At 37.4% G+C, this 23,838-nt stretch overlaps 1 protein-coding gene across 5 annotated transcripts in view; it reads right to left on the bottom strand.

The window, feature by feature from the left end:
• Nucleotides 1-1,224: 1,224 nt before the first annotated feature.
• PAFAH1B1 (platelet activating factor acetylhydrolase 1b regulatory subunit 1) overlaps nt 1,225-23,838 on the bottom strand; it is an 87,692-nt gene continuing 65,078 nt past the window's right edge. For all 5 annotated transcript variants that reach the window (XM_035027536.1, XM_035027538.1, XM_035027540.1 and 2 more), the window contains 8 exons: nt 23,708-23,782; nt 22,685-22,891; nt 16,182-16,350; nt 14,014-14,116; nt 12,630-12,858; nt 9,722-9,823; nt 6,016-6,172; nt 1,225-5,150 (listed from right to left, as the gene is read on the bottom strand). In XM_035027536.1, coding sequence (XP_034883427.1) covers nt 5,077-5,150; nt 6,016-6,172; nt 9,722-9,823; nt 12,630-12,858; nt 14,014-14,116; nt 16,182-16,350; nt 22,685-22,891; nt 23,708-23,782 — 1,116 coding nt within the window. In that variant the 3' untranslated portion in view covers nt 1,225-5,076. The remainder of the gene's footprint in view (nt 5,151-6,015; nt 6,173-9,721; nt 9,824-12,629; nt 12,859-14,013; nt 14,117-16,181; nt 16,351-22,684; nt 22,892-23,707; nt 23,783-23,838) is intronic.

A 23,838-nucleotide genomic window follows, 5' to 3' on the forward strand; every position in this document is an offset into this window, starting at 1 on the left:
TGAGCTGGAGCTCAAGAGCTTGCATTTCTAATGAGTTCCCAAGTGCTGCTGCCGCTGGCCTGCTGGGGAACATCGTGAGAATTCTGGTAGGTCTCTCAGCATCCAAAAACTGCATGCAAGTCAAGTTTCACCAAAGCCCAAACAGGGACAGAGCTGCCACATTTAGGATGCTGTACCATTTCCCCACCAATTCTTCCACTTTCCTATCCCTCATCCTATGTCAGGGACATACCCAATGAGCGTTGGAAAGAAGCTTGAAGTGATACACCAGTGGGTGAGTTTTGAGTAACTGCATTTCAGGATGGCGATATACCAAAGCTGGAACTCTCTACCCCAGGGAAAGTGGTCAGACTCATCATCGGCATCTCAAGCTAGGGGAAAAGAGGAGCCCTGCAGGGAAATGGAAAAGCTGCAAAACTCAGGAGACTCGAATTTCAAGTAAATTACTTTGGTGCTCTTGAGGATTCCCATTTTGGGATGGGGAGGCAGGAAAACAACTGGGCTGTATGTAAAGAGACACCGCATCATCCAACTTGTCCTTTATACATCAGAAAGGCTGGAGACTTCCTGGCTGCCCTGGACACCACAGGCCCCAGCTGGGCAGTAGTAGGCATGGGAGGCAGGACATAGCCAACACGTGTAAAGCAGAGGGAAAGCCATGGGGCTTCTGGGCCAAGAGTGAAGGCGATTTTGGTACTTTTCAACCAAAATTTAAAACAGTATTAAGAATCTTCAAGAATCCAAGACCACCGGACAAAACAAGAGGCTCATTCATTAATAGAACAAAAGGGGAGCACGATCCTTCTGTCTGGACCCTGACGACCACAAGAGGGCCAAGTCTTTGTTGGGGTGTGTGTGTGTGGGGGGGGGGGGAGTGTTTACAATAGGTCATTCCTGGCCTCAGTTCTCCAGTGCTTGGGCCGATGAGTCACTGTTGGAAAAGGCTGCTGGAGGCGGGGGTGGTGCAAGCCCACCTACCACCATCGCCAATGGCCCCTGCAGCCACCGCTCCTGGAGCCTGACCTCCTAATAAGGCGAAGGAAGGGGACAGTGAAGGCAGTGCCAGCACGGCCCTCGAGAAAAGCCCTCCATCAAGGCCCTGCCACCAATCTGCAGCTTACTCTATGGCTGGTGTTGAACACAGTCCCATCTCCTATTAGGACTCGGTTTTAAATCTCTGCACAAGGACACACACGCACACACACACACACACACAAAATCACATCTAGTTTTATAGGCATTTAATAGTTTACCAATTGGTACAATAGGATTTTTTAATATGCAGAAAACATGAATAAATTTTGTTTTACACAGTCTGAGAGCAACAAATCTTACTGTAAAACACAAGAGCAATATTATATACATTCCTTTACTGATTTTTTTTTTTTAAATTGTGTCAATAACTTGTTAACTCTTACTGTTTTCTCCAATCACCACCACCTCTGCAACATTCATATGAAATCAATGCTTGCCTTCATGTCAGTGTCGGGATCAACATCTAACCCGAAGATTTTGTGTTTGTTTCTATCATCTTCAGAGTGAGCTTTACGGATGCCTGAAGGATAGGCAGGACAAGAAAGCAGCTACTTACATGATATAGTGGAAAGATAAAAAGGCCAGTTCAGTCCAGTTGTGACTTGTAAATCCAGCTTGCCCTCCCCCCACCCTACGGAAAACAAAACAAAAAACAAAAACCCAAAACCTTTTTCATCGATTTTGTACATGTCGCTTCTCTACCAGGAGATTCTTCTTTGCATCATCTAGATTAATTAACACATTGGACTTATATACAGCTGGACAGAAAGAGTAACCACTTTAAGTGCCTTTTCCTTCAACAATTTTAATTTCAGTTGCTTAAGGATTATCAAGCCACCACTGTCAACAAAACAAAATATCCTTTACTTTTAAATAGTTTTTCTTTAAATAAATTTAAAGGAAAACTATTTAATGAGTGATTTTACCTGGAAGTTCACACAGAAACAGGAAGAGGCAAACAGGAGAGCAGGGCACTGACAGTAAGGAGACTGGGCTTGGTGATCTAGAGCCAAAGCTTCCAAAGACTACAGCGAGCGCTCCACAGCCTGGACGACTTGCTAACACTAGTGATTTTTAGAGCAGTGCTCTGGGCACACCATTGGTCACACCACACATAGACAAAACAGGACGGTCTTAGTCTCCTAAAGTGCAAGATGCCATGTCAAAAAGCAACTATTCTCCAAGCAATGTCTACACCACAGTTTCCGTGGCTTGCACGTTCAAGAGTGCAGCTAGGACTCCTTGGGCACATTATTAAGGGTGGCACTGGAATGTCTGTTTTCACACACACAAAGTCAAATAATCATCTGAGGATGCAATTCTACCAGCTTTTTATTTCTTAAATAAGTGGCCAATCTGATTGAGAAAGTGACAAAGCAGCAATGAACCTCTAAACCAATTCATAAATTCCTCCACTTACAATCCAAACCAGTAACCTCATCATTGTACTTATCCCAGGCAAGGCACAGGGTCAGACAGCAGACAGAGAAAACGGAGGCAACAGGAAGAAAGGGCATCGACAGGGCGGTGTCAAACAACAGTGCGGGAAACCACGCACCTCCGACTCCGGATTGTGGATGGATCGCTCTCCCCCACCCCCTTCATTATTCAAACAGGGCTCGTTACATTTGGATCCAGTTGAGGACCATCCCTGAGATTCAGTGTTTGCTGCTTCTTAAATGGAGGATGTCTGGTAGCTCATCCAAGCAGCAGGCTGTGGCAGTCTCCCAAGTAAGGATAACTTTGTTTACAGAGTAATATTGTTTCTCCTCGTCAACGAAGTCACTGTATCCTGCAGGGGGGGGGGAAACCCAGCGGACAGCAGCTTTGTTAGCTTTGTTTCCTCCTACATCGGTACCATTTTTTCCTTTACTGTTCGTATCTATGAGTGATTTCTAGATGCTGTGGCTTACCCTTAAACAATTCGTGTTGCTACATGCTAAAAATGAATTAAAATACAAGACATTTATACATGTATAAACAAATGTTAAGATGCACCATTTCTATGTATTTATATTTCTTAAAATAGGACAGGAAATAGCAGCAAACGAGAACAAAGGTATCTTCCATAGCTTTTGTAGAAAACTCCAGTCAGAACAGCTAAAGGGAAACAAAATAAGACTTCTGAGTGTGAGCAGGGTTGTGAGGCAATATTGTCCTGAAAGTTATTCTACTGTATTTAAGGAATTAGCTTAAGTTGTAATTTTTGTCTTCAAAAATAGCCATTAGTTCTCAAAACACTTTTCCTTCCAGAGACGTCGCTCAGGAATTATTAAAAACAAAGCAAACAAACAAAAAGACACAAGTTAGACATAAAGCTGCTTCTAGTAAACGTAAGGCCTAGTCTCCGTGTATCTAGAGGACACTAACTCTAACCCTTTGTCTTTTTCAGGAACCAAATTTCCATTAAATACTAAAAGGGACATTTAAAAAAATCACATATTATGCAAATGAATAAAATGCAATTCAGTGTAAGTTTCTTTGTTAAACTGTCTTTGTTATTTCTTTGTTAACTTTTCAAATGACCTTTAAAAAAAAGCTGTTGGTTAGCTAAGCAATAGAATTATTTATTTAATAATCTGCAATGAAATATTGTTTCCAAAGTCATAGATAAAAATTCTCTTAAACCTACTTGTAAGTAACTTTGGATCACAATATACATCAGGCTGTGTAAAATGCTGAACAGCCAAACGGTGGGGGAGGGTGTGTGTGTGATTTTCCTTTTAACTGGGAAAAATTCCCACAGAGTCAGACCTAGTTTTCAGAAGCATTAGGATCAAAAAGGGCTTGTTCTAAAGCATGGTATTCCACAGCAAAATTTATTCTACTTGTATGTTTTAGCACTTCTTCAAAAACCCAGGACCCAAAGACATGGAGGTTTTATGTGTGTGATATACATATACAGACTTATCCACTTATAGATAGGCCCATATAAACATTTATATATAAACAAAAGGTGAAAACACAGTACATTTTTATGCATGCTCCATTAAACCCTGTCTTTTTTTTTTAACGTGTAAGTTAAATACAGTTCAAATCGGGATCAGATTCATGTTGAAAAACAAACTGCTGTATTTCTCCCACTTCTTTAAAATGGGCAAACATAACCCTTTCAATATCTGTCATCATGTAATGCACATTGCACATCCCTAAAAAACATCAAAACAAATAGTGATTTGTACCATGACACACTCAATGGGAAGATTAAATTCTACTTGGAAGTCACATCACTATACAGTCTAATAGTATGGAGAATACAACTAGAAGTGTGTCTAGTGTGAAAAATAGAAGCTTAGAGTATTACAGTGTTTTGTTAACCTGTTTACAAAGCATTAAAACCCAAATGAAATAAATGATTTGCTATTAGCTGCTGAGATTTTTCTTATTTGAGATTTACAGTCATTTTCTTACATAAATATACCACTAGCCTCTGCTTGATAGGCTGCCAAAACAAATGTATCCTATTGATTTGGCAAATGTGTCATGACAAAAATTCCAATGTGTAATCCCCATTAATTACATAGATGGTTCAGAAGATCTTGAATTGTAGCCTTATCATCTAACATCCTTAAAGAAGATTTATTAAGCACACTTAAGTGATGTTACATAGATACACATTTCAGAAAAAGCCCTAATAATCACCACTTTTCCCCAAATGAGGCCATCAAGTCAGGCACCAACAGATAGCAGAAAGAAAAACAGGAATTAATAATCCAACAGAAAATGACACTGTCAACTATTCAGTTTAGTGCCCTAAGTTCAATTTATTCAACTTCTGCCTTCTTAGGCCTGGTGTGACCAATGCCAGCCCAGGTTTTTAAACCCTATGTACTTCTAGACAACGTATGTAAATTTACAGTATACAATTTGGATTCACCATGCATGAATACTTTGTGTGTAACATTTAATAAGCTCAATCTACATCCAGAATAATTTACATGAAAGGACAATATTTATTTAAACAGAGCTCAATGGGGTAACCATGGTATCATCAGAGTGCATCCAGAGGAAAAATGGGAGGAGGGGCCAAATGAGACTCAATCAACGGCACTCCCACACCTTTACTGTTTGATCTACACTGCCAGTAACCACATATGGTGCCGTCTTATGGAAATCTGAAAGAAAAAGAAAAGGCTTATTTTAAATCCAGATAAAATTTTTAACAAGCCACAAAATAAGCAAGTCCAAGTGCCAGGGATACTCATTTTTTTCTATATATACCCGCACACCCATCCCTGGTTTAGGGAAGCTGAGATGTAATAATTAAGTCCTATGTTAACATTTCAATAAAAATCCCTCCCCCATTAACACCCATCCCAACTAAATCTGAATAAACACTCAAATCTAACAACAAGGGTAGGCTCAATGTATCTACTTACTTAACTTACTATGTTTCTGGCTTAGTACTAATGCTTTATATTCATATTTAATTTTTGTAACAATCCTTTGAGATGGGCATTAGTTTTATTTTTATCATTAGATCCATCAAACCTTAGGTGTATTATATTTTACTGTATTCACTATTTTAATTCTAGATTCAGGTCCAGATAATACTGAGGATATTTATTAAACTTAAATACGATTCTGTGAGTTCCCAGTACATGGTAGTATATACCTGCCAGAGGAGAAAAAGGCTGAGTAAAATTTACTTTGAGAAACTTACAAACTAGTAGGGGAGGAAAATTACCCATCAGAGTGGTTAGTAAGCATCCTCTTCACAATCCTAGTTTCCAAAACCAATGTTGTGCATGGAGAAAGTAATTTTTTTATTATAAGGCTGATGATGGAGAGAGAGAGTTAAGGAAAGGAGAATTTAAAACAAATGATAGGAATCCACAAAGTTTTTAAACTGTCTTCTCTAGTCTGTCCTGAAAGCACACAGTCATTTCTTACCTGGAAAATTCCACACGATTACATAAAACTGTTTATGCCTGGCACTCCAAAACCTAATTGCTTAGAAAGCTCATTACTCGTACATACCCAAGGAGGTAACAAAGTGTTCATGCGCATTGAGGGTCTTCATGCATCGCTTGTTCTTGTAATCCCACACACGTAGGGTCTTGTCATCAGCACAACTCAAAATAAACTTCCCCCCAGAATGGAACAGAACTCCACGTACCCAGTTATCATGACCCACCTTAAAAACAAAAAGGTATTTGACTTAATAAAGGGATAAAGTACATAAACAGCACCTAGAAAAATAGTAAGTCATTACTCAAAGTGCAATAAAAAATGTCAATGTCAAAAAAGAGCCACTGGGATAATTGGAGAAATTGAGTATGTAGTATTAATGTCAAATTTCTTTTCTTTTTTTAAAAATCATTTTCTTAAAGTAATCTCTACACCCAATGTGGGGCTTGAACTCATGACCCTGAGATCAAGAGGCACATGCTCTACCAACTGAGCCAGCCAGGCACCCCAATGATAAGTTTCTTGAGTATTATCGTTTTATTGTGGTTATACAGAATACCTTTATTTTTAGGAGATACAATTGTCATGGTATCTACAACTAACTCTCAAATTGTTCAGCAAAATGTACACACACACACACACACACACACAGGAAAATGTTGGCAACTGGTGATTCTAGGTGAAGGATACACAGGTATTTACTGCATATCCATCCATACATTCACCTATCTACATCCCCTAACCCAGCAGTTCCAGTTCTTGCTATTTACCCTAAGAAATAAAATTAAGAAAGGCCCAGAGATTTATTTAACAAAGATGTTCATCAAAGCACTGTATGTAATCAGTAATAAAATATCTAACAACATGAGCAGTGTCACATACCTCCTAAATTAAAGGTTTGCTATAAAGCAATATGTACAATATGATTATCATTTTTATATAAAAATCCCCATCATATTCATCTACATAGAAATTAATGAAAATGGCTGAGAACTGCACAGTCCAACAGGGTAGCCATTTAGTCACATGTAGATTTTTTTTTTTTTTTTAAGATTTTATTTATTTGAGAGAGGGAGTATGAGAGCAGAGTGAGGGGCAGAGGGAGAATCAGACTCCCCACTGAGCAGGGAGCCTGATGCGGGGCTCGATCCCAGGACCGTGGGATCACGACCCGAGCCGAAGGCAGACGCTTAACCGCCTGGGCCACCTAGGTGCCCTTCACATGTAGCTTTTTAAATATAAACTAACTAACATTGGGGCGCCTGCGTGGCTCAGGCGGTTAAGCGTCTGCCTTAGGCTCAGGTCATGATCCCAGGGTCCTGGGATCGAGCCCCACACTGGGCTCCCTGCTCAATGGGGAGCCTGCTTCTCCCTCTGCCTACAGCTCTGCCTACTTGTGCTCTCTCTTTCTCTGTCAAATAAATAAACAAAAATCTTAAAAAAAAAAATTAACAAACATTAATACTATCAGCAATTCAGTCCTTCAGTCTCAGTAGCCACAACACTGGATAGTATAGATATAGAACATCATCACAGAAAGTTCTACTGGGCAGCCCTAGACTAGAAAATATACTTGGTAGGTATTATTACGAGTTTTATGAGGGTGATTTTTATTTTCTTCTTTTAGCTTTTCTGTATACTTCTAATTTTTCTACAGTGTAAATAACCATATTGCTTTTGTAAAAGAACTAAAAAAAGGGAGTTAATTAAAAAAAAAAAAAAAAAAAAGATGACCAAGGTGACATATCCTTTGCCTTGACCCTTATTTAAAATACTTTGTTCTAGGGGCACCTGGGTGGCTCAATTGGTTAAGCGTCTGCCTTCGACTCAGGGTCCTGGGATCAAGCCCTGCATCGGGCTCTCTGCTCAGTGGGGAATCTGCTTCTCCTTCTCCCTTCTGTCCTCCCACCCCTGGCTTGTGTGTGCGCTCTCTCTCAAATAAAATCTTAAGAATTAAAAAAAAAAAACTGTTCTATTATAGTGACCTATAAAAGTCACCAATCACTAGATGTAGAAGCTTCAACAAAAGTTAAATCACATTTCCGTGACTACACCAAAATAAAGCAGTAAAAAGTACCCTCCTTCAGCTGAAAAAATAGGAGCCAGAAACCTCCGGGGAAATTAAGGTGACCTGTGTTATTACAGGAGAGCAGAGCACATGCTTTTTTTTCTTTTTTAAAATATATTTTTTTTCTTTTTCTTTTTTTTCTTTAAGATTTTATTTATTTATTGGAGAGCGAGCGAGAGAGAAACAGCATGAGAGGGGAGAGGGTAAGAGGGAGAAGCAGGCACCCTGCTGAGCCGGGAGCCCAATGCGGGGCTCGATCCCAGGACTCCGGGATCATGAGCCGAAGGCAGTTGCTTAACCAACTAAGCCACCCAGGCGCTCTAAAAGATTTTATTTTTGAGGACTCTCTATACCCAACATGGGGCCCAAACTCACAACCCTGAGATCAAGAGCCTCCACACACCACTGACTAAGCCAGCCAGGTGCCCCATACACACTTTATGATTTTAAGTGTAGATCATCTTTTTAAATAGCGATATAGCATATCTGAGCTCAGAATACTACGAGAGAAAAGTTTAATTTTCTAACCAATTTCTTTTTGTTTTTTTAAAGTAGGCTCCATGCCTAGCATGGAGCCCAATGTGGGGCTTGAACTCACGACCCTGAGGTCAAGACCTAGGTTGAAATCAAGAGTCAGACACTTAACCAACTAAGCCACCGAAGTGCCAATTCTTGATGATACTTCCAAAGTGTCTACCATATCCTACAGAGAGACAATCACTTCAAGGTATGGTTAGTACCTAAAGAAATCTCTAAAACAAACATGGATGCCAAATTACAAAAAACTGCTACTGAATTAATGCCCACAGATTCCCTCAGAACTTCCTTAGGCAAATAAGAATGTCCACAATGCTGTACACTATCATTTATATATATATATATATTTTAAAGATTTTATTTATTTGTGAGAGAGAGAGCATGAGCAGGGTGAAGGGGTAGAGTGAGAGGGAGAAGCAGATTCCCCACTGAGCAGGGAACCCACTGTGGCACTTGTCCTAGGATCATGACCTGAGCTGAAGGCAGATGCTTAATAACTGAGCCACCCAGGTACCCCTGAAATAACATTTCTAAGTCATAAAGCTAGGTAACAACATTAACATCAGAATGGTAAAATAAACCAAATAAAGTGGACCATGTGAACAAATAGATAATACTTAAAAGGATTCATATTAAAATTAAATACAGTGAAATACAGAAACAGTTTAAAAAATGAATGAGACTAGGGGCGCCTGGGTGGCTCAGATGGTTAAGTGCCTGCCTTCGGCTCAGATCATGATCTTGGGGTCCAGGTATCGAGCCCCATGCCAGGCTTCCTGCTCAGCAGGGAGTCTACTTCTCCCTCCCCCAACTGCCCCTCCCCCAACTTGTGCACGCTCTCTCTCTCTTAAAAAAAAATGAGTCTATAATAATACTGTTTATCTCGCATAGGAAATATATAATTTTTAAAGATACAGTAAGCTAGGATCTCCCTCCTGGCATTAACTGGCTTTGTAGATCCTTTATATAAACATGACATTCTACAGCAATAATTTTCCTATCACTGTAACAATGGAATTACAAAACTTTAAGAAAAAATGTCTTTACAAGAAGTTCTTTTAAAGCCTGCAATAATTCAGATTATTTAATAAGATATCACAAGGCATCTAACCCAAAAAGGTATAAACCTAGTTAAAACACAAAAGAAGCAGTAAGATTATGCAAACTTACTAGGGTCATAAGGCACATGCCAGTACTGACGTCCCACATCTTAATAGTCTTGTCTCTGGATCCAGACAGTAAGAATGGCCCAGGCTTGCCACTTTTTTTAGTCTATAAAAAACATACAAATATTAAGTTTCCCATGTAAGAAGTTAGGTGAGGACTTTAAATGACTTCTAGCAATGATCTATATTTCCAATTTTTATAAAAATGTAATTTGGGGGGACAAATATTGTACATGTTTATTACACAATCTGATGTTCTGAGATACATATATATTGTAAAATGATCATCATAACCAGGTTAATTAATATAGCCATCACCTGGTATAAACATTCCCACCCCCCCCCCTTTAGGTAGTGAGAATACATTTTTTTTTTTTAAGCTGGTAAGAATACTTAAGGTCTACCCTCTTAGCAAATTTCAAGTATATGACACAGTACTGTTAACTGTAGTCACGATGCTGTACAATTAGATCTCTAGGACTTATTCTTCAGATTTTTCTCTATTGAAATACATAGGTCTTTTGACATATGCAGGCTGTTACAGAGGAAGGACCCAGATAACATAAAAACAGAGTATCTCTACTAAGATTAAGATTCAGTTTCTATAATACTAATGGGATGATAAATTTACTGTTCAAGACTTCTGTAATCAAGAAAAATTTAAAACTATGTAATTAGGTCTATATAAAATCCAGACAGAATCAAATTTATGACATGGTAAGTAACCACCACCAGAGGGCAGTAAAAAGAATTTGAAAAGACAACCAGTTAGCCAAAATCTAAAGAAGTTACTATAGAAACCTCATTTTGGAAAAACAGTTGTTTTTTTGGGGGGGAGGGGGAAGATGGGACAGAGATGGGGGCTTTGGGGGAAGATTCTCCTCCTTCATTTATTAAAATGTAATTTAAAAATATCCACAATAGAGGGAAACAAGCCATTAAGTGACTCAATGATAGAGAACAAACAGGACTGATGAAGGGAGGTGGGTGGGGGATGGGCTAGATGGGTGATGGGTATTAAGGAGGGCACTTGTGACGAGCACTGGGTGTTGTATGTAAGTGATGAATCACTGAATTATACTCTAGAAACCACTATTGCACTGTATGTTAACTAACAAAAGCAAAAATCCCCAATAGGACTATCTGTATAAAAGACATGTGGTCAATTTTGGCTCATGCAATTTATTCAAAGAAATAATATTCTGTAACTTGTTTTTAAGTTATTAATCATAAAGACTGAAATCATGAAAAGTGCAAATTAAGAACCATGAAGAAATATAATAAAACTCCAGACTAGAAAACCCAAAAGACTCCACCAAAAAATTGCTAGAACTGATAAGCAAATCAGTAAAGTCGCAAATGTACAAAATCTGTATTTCTGTACAAAATCAATGTACAGAAATCTGTTCCATTCAATAATGAAGCAAGAAAGAGAAATTAAGAAAACAATCCCATTTATAAAGGCACCAAAAATTAATAAGATACCTAAGAATAAACCTAATCAAAGAAGTGGAAGATCTGTACTCTGAAAACTATAAAACACTGATGGAAGAAACTGAAGACAACACAACGGAAAGACGTTCCATGCTCATAGACTGGAAGAACAAATATTGGTAAAATGTTTATACTACCCAAGGCAATCTACACATTTAATGCAATCCCTATCAAAATACCCAACAGCATTTTTCACAGAACTGGAACAAACAATCCTAAAATTGGTATGGAACCACAAAAGACCCCAAATAGCCTGCTTCTCCTCCTCCCACTCCCCCCTGCTTGTGTTCCCTCTCTCGCTGTATCTCTCTCTGTCAAATAAATAAATAAAATCTCAAAACAAACAAACAAACAAATAAAACCCTATGATCCAGTAATTGTACTACTGGGTATTTACCCAAAGAATTTAAAAAACCCACTAATTCAAAAGGATGCATGCACCCTTATATTTATAGCAGCATTATTTACAATAGCCAAGACATGGAAGCAACTGAAGTGTCCCATCAACTGATGAATGGCTAAAGATGTGATACACACACACACACACACACACAAAATAGAGTATTATTCATCCCTAAAAAATGGGAGAAAAAAAAGAATGAAATCTTGCCATTTGCAATGACATGGATGGAGCTAGAGAGTATAATGAAATAATCAGAATATAAGTCAGAACACTATAATGAAGTAAGTCTGAGAAAGACAAATACCATATGATTTCACTCCCATGTGGAATTTAAGAAACAAAACAAACGAGCAAAGGGGGAAAAAATGAGAAAAAGACAAACCAAGAAAACAGACTCTTAACCACAGAGAACAAACTGATGGTGACCAGAGGGGAGGAGGGTGGGAGGATGGGTGAAATAGGTGATGGGCATTAAGGAGTGCACCTGCGATGAGCACCAGGTGATTAAAATAAAAACTTAAAACAAACAACCAAATAAATAAAACTCCAGACTCAGTGCTTCTAGTGATCAAGAGTATCAAGAGGACTCCATATGAAATATTCTTTAAAATAAATATTTAAGGACTGAATTGTATTCCACCATAAATTTATAAATGAAATAATTACATTCATTAAAGGCAATTCTTCTAAAAGATAACTTTAACTTCTCCCATTAAGTTTTACTTTGCATAGATATACTAACAATGACATTTCTGATAAATTTAATGACCACTTTTACTCTTCAGGAGAACCTACCATCCCCACCACAAGTCAAGGGTCAGCTGACAACAATAATCACTGGTTAAAAAATATAAATACTTCCACAAGTTCAAAAGAGTAAAAAGTTTCAAGATTCAGAATTTTGGGATGCAGATTTGTCAATGCGTTAAAACTGCCCTGAAACTGAGAATCAGAAAAGTTACCTAAGGTTCTGATATCATCAATAAAATCATGAAATGACATATAAATCACATACCTCAGATCCTGTTGCTTCAGAGATGGAAGAATATGAGCTTTCTGGAGCCCAGGAAATACATTCTACCACATGCTCATGTTCTCGAAGCTCAGCCTTGCATTCCTTTGTTGCTACGACCCATACGCGCACAGTCTGATCATTGGAACAGCTGGCTATCAGAGTGCCGTCCTGATTTGGCCGCACCATACGTACCCATTCTCTGTGTCCTGTGAATGTCTTCACACAGTAGCTGTCAAAATAAGTAATAATTTACATTGTGAATGGCAAATTGGGCTACTTCCCAGAAGCAATATAAAATTAGCTATGCACTGGAATGAAGAGGTTGGCACCAAGTTAGAGTAATCACATGCAAGTCAACAGAATAAATGTACATTCACGGTTAATAAAAGATGGGGACAGGCTGGAAAATCAAACATCAATCAAAATGTGCTGATGGCAGTATCATTAAGGAGCTAACCAATCAACACATTCTAGAACGTAAAATAGAGAGAGAATAAAATCTTCCACCAAAACTAAACACACACAATAAACCTAACAAAAATATTTATAGCCTTGTTGGGAAAAAGGCACACTCTACTAATCTGGATAAAACTAGTAGTAGGTTAAGGTTTTACGATAACAATCATGTGTCATTCTAAGCACAACCAAACTCAGCCTAATAATAAGGGAATACCTGCACAAATGTTATTTACGTTTTATTTCAACCCACAGAGAAATCACGTAAAAAAGACCACAGAGAGGGACGCCTGGGTGGCTCAGTCGGTTAAGCGTCTGCCTTCGGCTCAGGTCACGATCCCAGGGTCCTGGGATCGAGTCCTGCATCGGGCTCCCTGCTCCGCAGTGAGCCTGCTTCTCCCTCTGCCTCTGTCTCTCTCTCTGTCTCTCATGAATAAATAAATAAAATCTTTAAAAAAAAAAAAAAAGACCACAGAGAAATAAGCCACTGGGGGCGCCTGGGTGGCTCAGCCGGTTAAGCGTCTGCCTTTGGCTCAGGTCATGATCCCAGCGTCCTGGGATGGAGCCCTGCATTGTAGGGCTCCCTGCTCAGTGGGGAGTCTGCATCTCCTTCTCCCCCTGCCCCCCCGCCACGCGCTCTCACGCATGCGTGCTCTCTCACTCTGCACTCTCTCAAATAAATAAATAAAATCTTAAAAAAACAAAATAAGCCATTGCATAGGAAATGGCTCTCAAGGACAGGGAAGTTTCTTTTATAATTTTCCTGTTCCTTTTTGGGAAACATTTAGAGACTAAAATCTTGTTTTAAAGTATGTAACACAACCAGCACCATGATCATTCTGGTTTAAAGTCACAATAATTGGTTCAGAACACATTTTGGTTGTTTAGTATCTCATTAGCTGACACCTTTTCAATCAAACCTACTCACCCAGTTTGCACTTCCCACATTTTTATAGTTTTATCCCTGGAGGCAGACACTATATGATCTCCATTGGGCATGATGGCTACTGAAGAAACATTGTGGTCATGGCCTAAAACACATAACACAGCAACGTATTAAGTGCTATATCACCAAGAGCAATTAAACCTCAGTTTACCATGATATTTCAACATGGGATTTCAAATATCACAGCAACTTTAAATACACTGGGCTTTATACAAATTTGGTAAGAAACTTGGATTTACACACACAAGTTAAGGAATTAGCAACTTAATAAAACAATCCATAATGAATTAAGTAGCTAGCTCAATTTATGATTAAATTTCAACCTGTACAACTGTTTTAACATCACAAGGCATCAGTATCATCAGCATTTGAATATATTAATATGCTGAATGTTTATATATGAACACTAGAAACACAAAAATTTCCATGTTTGATATCCTAAGATATAGTATAGATTGGAAATAAGATTTACAAAGCTAAACAGAAAGAAGAAGAAAAATGGAGATTTGGTTCCATATTTAAAATAATGGTTGAAAATTAAATGTCCTTGGGGGTAAAAATGCATTATTCTATATGCATTTTTCACATTCCTAATTAGCTATTCTGTGTGGAAAATGCCCTAGAGAATCCTCATAAATATCATTATTTAAGGAATATACAATGGTTGGAAAGAACTCCTTAAAAAGTTTTTTAAATTTAAGTATAGTTGACACATGTTACATTAGTTTCAGTTGTACAACATAGTGATTCAACAATTTTATACACTATGCTATGTTCACCGCAAGTGTAGCTGCCATCTGCCACCATAGGCCAGTACAATACTGTTAACTCTATTCCTCATGCTGTGCCTTTTAGTCCCTTGACTTACTCATTCCATAACTGGAAGCCTTATCTCCCACTCCCCTTCTTCATTAAAGTGTAACAACAAGATACAGGCTACTCAAAGAAACATAAACACCAGATTTTACGAAAGGATTCAATTCTTTTACGGAAGAATTCCTTTAACTGGTAAGTTTCCCACTTGGGGGAAAAACACCCTTCAAATTATACTTTCTATGTAATCACATAGCTTACATCACTGGATTATCTATTTAAAAAACCCCTTTTAGGGGCGCCTGAGTGGCTCAGTCGTTAAGCATCTGCCTTCGGCTCAGGTCATGATCCCAGGGTCCTGGGATCGAGCCCCGCATCGGGCTCCCTGGTCAGCAGGAAGCCTGCTTCTCTCTCTCCCACTCCCCCTGCTTGTGTTCCCTCTCTTGCTGTGTCATTCTCTGTCAAATAAATAAATAAAATAAAAAACCTCTTTTATTACCAACATAGCATGTGTTCCTTATGTAAAATCCGAACATTCAAATTTTACCATGTTCAATGAAACAACAAAAATCCTTAGCATCTTCTATGTGCCACGTACTAAAACAAGATGATTCATGTATATGATTTCATTTTATCCTCACAACAATCCTATGACAGGTATTATTACCTCTATCTTGCAGATGAAAAGAGGTTGAAATTTCCCAATGCCACAAGTAAACAAGTAGGAATTTGAACCCAGATATCTGATTCCAAAGCCCATGTTCTTTCCACAAGGCCAAACCGACTCAGAGAATAGTCTCTACGACAAGACCCAGGAAAACAACCTAACACTGAGACTACAGTATATGTGGAACATTATAAAATGAGCAAGAAATGCTAGGTTCCAGCTTTTACTATACCTATTTGTTCTGGACGTCAGTTTCTCAAGTGAGAAAATTGAAAAATAAAACAAAACAAATCCCCATTTTCTTTCTTTCTTGAAGACCGATATCATATGCTCTTCCACTGATACAATTAAGGATTAAATGTAGGGGGCTGCACACTATTAGAAAACAATATTCTTGGGGCGCCTGGGTGGCTCAGTCGTTAAGCGTCTGCCTTCGGCTCAGGTCATGATCCCAGGGTCCTGGGATCGAGCCCCGCATCGGGCTCCCTGCTCCGTGGGAAGCCTGCTTCTCCCTCTCCCGCTCCCCCTGCTTGTGTTCCCTCTCTCGCTGTCTCTCTCTGTCAAAAAATAAATAAAATCTTTAAAAAAAAAAAAAGAAAGAAAACAATATTCTTTTCTCTGGAATGTGATGTTACAAATCAATATCAAAATACTATCTTCTACCCCTTACCGTGCATGGTTCTGATGCATTCAAAGCCCTGAAAATCCCATAGTTTAATGGTCATATCTGCAGAACAGGAAGCCAGAAGCTTGCCACTGTGGTCAAATGAAATATCCTGTACAGAGTCTGTATGTCCCTTAAGAGTTCGCTCAAAATCTCCAGTCTCATAATCCCACACCTGTCAAATGATCAGAAACTTAAGTTAACATCACCCCATCCCTTCTCATTTCACATTAGCACTCAGCAGACTAGTATGAGCAAATGACAAAGAGAGCTGTCTTAGAAACAGCACATCTTCAAGTATAAATTGGTCTTTTCTCTACAGAGAAAATTGAAGTTATAATTATTAAAACAGACTTCTAGTACCACATTATCTACCATATACCTCATTATGCTAGTGAGTAGGTATATAAAGCCAAAAGACAAACAAAGTCTCTTCCCAGTCTGACAGGAGACAACAGACATGTAAACAAGTAAATTTAAAGACAAAAGTTTTGGGGGCAGTTATGATAGGCATCTATATGTAGAATATTAGGGGACAATAAAGAATGCTTAATCTAATAGACAAGCAGAGCTCAGACACCTAAGAGGCAAGGAAAGACTTCACAAGATGTTACTGTCCATGAACAGTAGATTAACAAAAGCATATATCATTTTGATGCAAAAATGGGAAGTCACTGACATTTTTTAAAGATAATTCTTCTAAGATAATAGACATAATAAGCTATCAAGAATAAATATTAGGGGTGCCTGGGTGGCTCAGTTGGTTAAGAATCCAATTCTTGATTTCAGCTCAGGTCATGATATCGGGGTCGTGGAATCGAGCCCCACATTGGGCTCCGCGCTCAGTGCGGAGTCAACTTGTCTCTCTCCCTCTGCTCCTCCCCTCAATCGCGCTCTCTCTCATTCTCTCTCTCTCTTGCAAATAAATAAATAAACAGGTAAATAAAATCTTTATTAAAAAAAGAATAAATATTAGAAACAGACCTCAAGAACATTCTAAACTTTCACTCTGGTGGTCAAATGCTAGTCTGAAGTTCAATCTTTACCTGACACCAATTATATATGCTCTAAAATCAAATGATTGATTCCATTCTTCCTATGGTAGGTTCAAATTTACCTGCAGTAGGTTATATACCAACCAATTTAAAGAATAGAAAATGCATTTCAAAAACTTGGAAACAATTAGGGGAAACATTAGTGGAATGGCTAAGTAGAGGTTAAGACCTGCAATTATAAGGAACTTGTTACATAATAAAATAATGTTAAATAAAAGAGAACACAAAATTACATGTGATCCCAACTACATAAAAAACTCACCTAAGAAAAATAAACTATCTTCTAAAACACATTTCTTTTCCAGAAAATGTATATACCCTTCTCAATATAAACAGTTTTTTCTTACCATATATTCAAGTACTTCTACATAGAAGTGATTTCTAATTTTGCACGTATTTTGTTAGATTTATCCTTAAGTACCCTGGGGTTTTTTGATGCTATTATGTGGCATTTTAAAATTTCAATTTTCAAATTATTCATTGCTAAGTTTATAGAAATACAATGACCCTTTGTATAGTAACCCTGTATCCAGAGTAGTTCTAGTAGCTTTTTGGTGGATTCTTTGGGCTTTCTACATAGATGATCATGTTGTCTGCCAGTAAAGAAGTTTCATTTCTTCCTTTCCAATCTGTATGCCTTTTCTTTCTTTGTCTGCCTTACTGCACTGACAAGGCACTCTTTTACAAACATGAATTAAGTGGTTAAGACTAAACATCCTGGCCTTGGTTCCTGATCTCAGGGGGAAAGCACTGTTTTCCACCATTAATTATTATGCTCAGATACCTTTTAACCTTTTATCAGCTTAATGAAGCTCCCTTCCTAGCTTGCTGTGAGCTATTATCATGAATGAATGCTGGAATTTTGTCAGATGCATTTTCAGAACCCATTATGTTTTTTTATTGATGTGGTGTATCATACTGACTGATTTTCCCAATTCTGCACTCTGGGATAAACCCTACTTGGGTCGTATTAATTAACCTTTTTAAAAATTGCTGGATTTAATCTGCTTATAATTTGTTAAGGATTTTGCATATGCATTCATGAATGGTATAATACTGGTCAGTTGTTTTCTTTTTTTGTAAGATTTTTGTCCCGTTTAGTATCTAACGACACCAAAAGTTCAGATGAATATTTTACATAATAAAAATAAGGTGTGATCTTGCAGTTCAGTTTCAGTTAACTTCCCATGCATTTGTCAAAGAACATTATAGCATTTTCTCTAAAATAAATATACTCAGAAAATGAACTGTCTCTCTTCATAGATGGTGAACAAGGCATTTTAATGTTAGTTTGCAAATATCAAGAATTAATAAGAATTAATTTTATTTTTCCTTTACTTGCTATTTACCTTTTGTATGATTATAAAAATAAATGCTCATGATAAGCTATAATGTACTTATCTAAAGGCAATAAAAATAACCACTATCCTACCAAAGGAATGGTTTTTCCATTCTTTCTATGCTATTTTTAAGTATAATGACTGTGTATACTTCATTATCCCATTTCTTCTCTGCTTCTCTCAAGTATTATTCCATGCCATTAAAGACTTGGCAAACATTTTTTTTTTAAAGATTTTATTTTAAGTAATCTCTACACCCAATGCAGGGCTCAAAAATTGCATGCTCCACCCACTGAGCCAGCCATGTGCTGCACACCCCTCCCCCTGCCTTTTTGGGGCAAACATCTTTTTTTTTTAAAGGAATTCCTATTGTTAGCTAAATTTTTTGTGGGGGAAGGGAAGGGCAGAGAGAGAGAATCTTAAGCAGGCTCCATGACCAGCACAGAGTCCAACAAGGGGCTCAATCTTACAACCCTGAGCATCATGACCTGAGCTGATAGCAAGAGTCAGACAACTCAACCGACTGAGCCAGGTGCACTACAATTTTTCATTATTATAGAAAACATTATATAAATGAAAATCTTTGAATATTGAAAAATATCTGTCCTCATTTTGCAATATTAGGTCAGATGGTGAAAAAGAATTTTGGGTCAAAAAGTATAGAATTTTGGGTCAAAAAGTATACTTTTTAAGCCCTTCTGCTAAATTGTTCTCTCATAAGATTGTATCAAATGTAATGAGAATGCCTGATTCATTAAACTCTTATCACTACTGGGAATTCTCATCTAAGAAGTAAAATATACTGACAGATTTGAGATATACTGTAATATTAATATGCATTTTTTCTACTATTAGTAGCAAAGCCAAAACTTTTTTTACTGTTGGTAAGCCATTTTTTCTTCTATGAATTGTGTGTTTACATCCCACAGTTCAATTTTCTATTGAGAATGATTACTGTTTTTCACATTTGTTTTGAACTCTATAAAAAGTTGGCAGTCCTGGGGCACCTGGGTGGCTCAGTCAGTTAAGCGTCTGCCTTTGGCTCAAGTCATGATCTCAGGGTCCCAGGATCGAGCCCCTGCATTGCGCTCCCTGCTCAGTGGGGAGCCTGCTTCTCCCTCTCCCACTCCCCCTGCTTGTGCTCTGTCAAATAAATAAAATCTTAAAAAAAAAAAAAGTTTGGCAGTCCATCTGCCTCATTTGTTGAATGTATTTTTCAGTTTTGTTTGCTGTTCATTTTTTTTTTTTTAAAGATTTTATTTATTTATCTGACAGAGATAGACACAGCAAGAGAGGGAACACAAGCAGGGGGAGTGGGAGAGGAGAAGCAGGCTTCCCGCGGAGCAGGGAGCCCGATGCGGGGCTCGATCCCAGGACCCCGGGATCATGACTTGAGCCGAAGGCAGGCGCCCCTGCTGTTCATTTTTAAAAATGTTTAAGAATACTCTACGTAACAATCAGAAATAACATTTCAAGGGGTGCCTGATTGGCTAGGTCAGTGGAATGTGCGACTCTTTGTCTCAGGGTTGCGGGTTTGGGCCCCACGCTGGGTGTGGAGACTACTTAAAAATAAAATCTTAAAAAAAGAAAAATAAATAACATTTCAAAATACTGTTATGAACTATTTCAAATATCTATCCTACATTTTCCCTAAATTATTAAAGGTTGATGGTATAAATGAATTACTCTAAAAGGAATAAATCTGTTGTATTTACCAGATGCACAAGGGAAATAATATAATAAGAATTTCTGTTACCATTAACTACATTTTACTGGGCCCTTACCATCTACCTAAATCTGCCAGGCACTATACTGCTAATATGTTATGTACACATTACTTAATTTTAAGCCAAAGAATTGTATTCCCAACAAATGAGAAAACTGAGCCTTAAACATACCAAACACTTTGTCCAAGACAGTCACAAAATTACAAAAAATTCTGTCTATGTTCTTCTTTGAGTTTTTGGGAAAGTAGTTCTATCACAATCTTCATTTAGCAATCACCTAGGTTTTACTACAACTGAATAATAAAAGTATGGAAGGAGAGTAGAAAAAGTTTTTTTCATTCTAAAAAATATACACAGAAGTAATTTAATGAGAGGGAAAAAAAAGCTTTATGGGTAAGAATGAACAGAACATTATTTATGATAGTAGATGATTGGAAATGACATAAAAAGTCCAAAGGAGAAAATATGTCCATGGTACTGAAACACTGCTAGCACCAAGTACTCCTTTAGTGTCTGTCCAGTACTGTTTTAAGCAGTTTCCACATATTAACTTATTTAATCCTACCAAAAGCCCTGAGATAGATGAGGAAAGAGAAGCACAAAAAGTTAATCTGCTCATGATCACATTAATTTTGAATGATGGGGTCAGGACTTTAACCAAGAGCATTAACTCCCCTATAAAGCCTCCACATATAAACAAAACAACTAGCATAAAATCATTAAAAATGATTCATCAGAAACAAAGAAACCTATTTCTAAAATAATTTAATAAAAAAAGAATCGAAACTAAATACAAATGATTTTCATTAATGAAGCAACCACGTGTACACACATTAAATAAAGAGTAAATGGAAGGGAGAACTATTAAGTAGTTGCTGAGATATGTGATATGATTATTATACACAGAAATTTTAAAACTTCGAATTGTAACATTTTATTTTATTTTTTTAAGTAGGCTCCACACCCAACATGGGGGCATGAACTCACCATCCTGAGATCAAGAGTTGCATGCTCTACCAACTGAGCCAGCCAAGGCGCCCTGATTTGTAATATTTTAAAGTTCACTCAATAGGTATATTTTAAGATGGCACATTTACAGTTTTGTTTATGCTTTTATACCACTGCGCCGTAAAATCAATAATTAAGACTGGGTTTTTAATCTATTCACCCTTATGCCTCTTGACAGCAGTACAGTTTTTACAGTACACAAAACTATCATGAAATCAATAATTTAAATACATGTCTACATATATTTGAAAAACAGCAATGGTTAATGTATTAGGTATGTAATCATTTCAGACTACATGGTACACATATGATTTAAGACTCTCTTCCAATTACTCTGCAGCCCACCCCATGGATCACCAGCCCATGGGATGGAAGGAAGCCACTGATTTAGAAACTAAAGAAAGAAACCACATTAGGAAAATATAAAACAATGTTTAATTTGAAGAACAAATTAAGGAGAGTCACATTTAAGTCATTACGGTATTTTTCACTAGACTACTGCTAGGCGATATAGTCTTAACAACCTACTCATGTTTTCTTAATTATACCTCTATAAATGAAACTTATTAAAATCTAGAACTTAGGGGCGCCTGGGTGGCTCAGTCGTTAAGCGTCTGCCTTCGGCTCAGGTCATGATCCTGGGGTCCTGCGATCAAGCCCCGCATCAGGCTCCCTGCTCCACGGGAAGCCTGCTTCTCCCTCTCCCTCTAGAACTTAATCTGGAAAGAGCCTTAGAAGAGAAAAACCTACCTAAACCTTTTAACTATATTTTACTTATCTTTCTGCAGGTAGTTTATATAACTGTTACTGTATTGTGTCTGGATCAAAGGGAATTATAAAAACAACCTTTTTTCTGGATTAAAAGATAAAACATTAAAATGTGTATACTTACTGTAAAAAATACAAAAATGAGAGAAATACATAACTTATAAAGTGAAAACCTTCTATATCCCCACACCCCTGGAGAGAACTACTGTTCGGAATCAAAGCCAGTATTTAAAATACATCAAGGAGAGCCCAATTTGAGTAAGTCCCCTACTGAATTCTTTTGCAGAATATATTCATCCCCTGAAGTACTCATGTTGTAATCTTATATTTTCATCTATCATCTCTGCTTAAAAGCAAGGTACACTTATGTCTTCATTCTCCAAAAACAAAAATTATTCAAGTACTAGGTGACCTATGGCCCAAGACTAAATCAGTGACACCCTATTTTCTCAAATTCATCAGTAAACTTACTTGGCAGCTTGCCTCTCAGGAGCTACAAACTCCCGTCTTTCCTGTCTTGCACAGGTCTGCATTTTCAGGATCTTTTTTTTTCTTGTACCCAATTAGCTTTAATCTGCTTTTAACATCTTTAATTTTTTTGAAAAAATTACCTTAATTGTAGCATCCTCTGAAGCAGAGACCATAACACTGAACACAGGATGGAAAATTACTCGAGTGACTGGACTCCTATGACCGCTCAACGCATATTTTTCTGGTGGACGGGGAATCCATTCTTTTGGGTCTCGTTTCTGACCAAGGGGTCCACCTGACGTAAATTCTTCTTTTGCTTCATTTAGTTTTGATTCTAATTCCATAACCTTGAGAAGGAACACGGTTATATACAGATTCCAATAAAAGTAATATATTTGATATTTTTAAAAACTGCCTTTAGTTTGCATCTGTTTATGCAGGATACTTGAAGAAATTTCAGTAATTTACAAAGCATTCATCAAATTTAATTGAAAAGATCTATATAATATACTACCCAAAATTTTATTAGTGTGACAAAACTGAAACTTGAGAAAAACTATGACTGTATCAACTACTTAACTAAAAAAATTTCAATTTCTATCTACTAATTAGAGGAAGAGCAGTGCAATAAAAGCTGACATTAAAAGCTGACATTATGTATGTGCTATGCAACTTTTCTAAGAGCTTTTTATGGATTAACTCATGTTAAAGAATGTTATTTATTTATTCTAACTTTGCCTACTAAAAGTATAAATTTGAGGACCAGAGTATTATTTGTTGCCTTCACTTTACAGATAAAAACAAAAGCTCAGAGATGAAAATGACTTCTCTTAAGTGCACACTTTAGTGCTCTTTCCCCAGCATCATACTGGCTCCATGCTTTCTTCCAATCTAAATGCACAAATGAGTTCTTTCAGTATCAATTCTTTCAAGTCAGGGTTATGTAGATTCATTGGAGCCAACATCTGGGTTGCATGAGTTAGCATGTATTAGGCAAAGACCTGTCTAGGTCAGTTTTTTTTTAATGCATAAAAATGATTTTTATTTGCCTTTCAAGAGCAAATATAATTATTAATCAATGCAGAATAACTGATATATTTTCAGAAAGTTTATATAAGAGTACTCTGAGTACAAGTGACTTTAAAGAAAGAAGACGTAGATACCTTCTTTTGTAATCTAATAACGGATGTCCATTTTTTTTCCAAAAGACCAGCATATTTCTTATCTAATTCTTCATTCTAGAGGAAAAAAAATGAGAACCTTTTGAAAAATGGCTCAACTACATTGTTCAAGG

The sequence above is a fragment of the Mirounga leonina genome, unplaced genomic scaffold (assembly GCF_011800145.1).
Source record: "Mirounga leonina isolate KUSES-001 unplaced genomic scaffold, KU_Mleo_1.0 Mir_200, whole genome shotgun sequence".
Classification (NCBI taxonomy): domain Eukaryota; kingdom Metazoa; phylum Chordata; class Mammalia; order Carnivora; family Phocidae; genus Mirounga; species Mirounga leonina.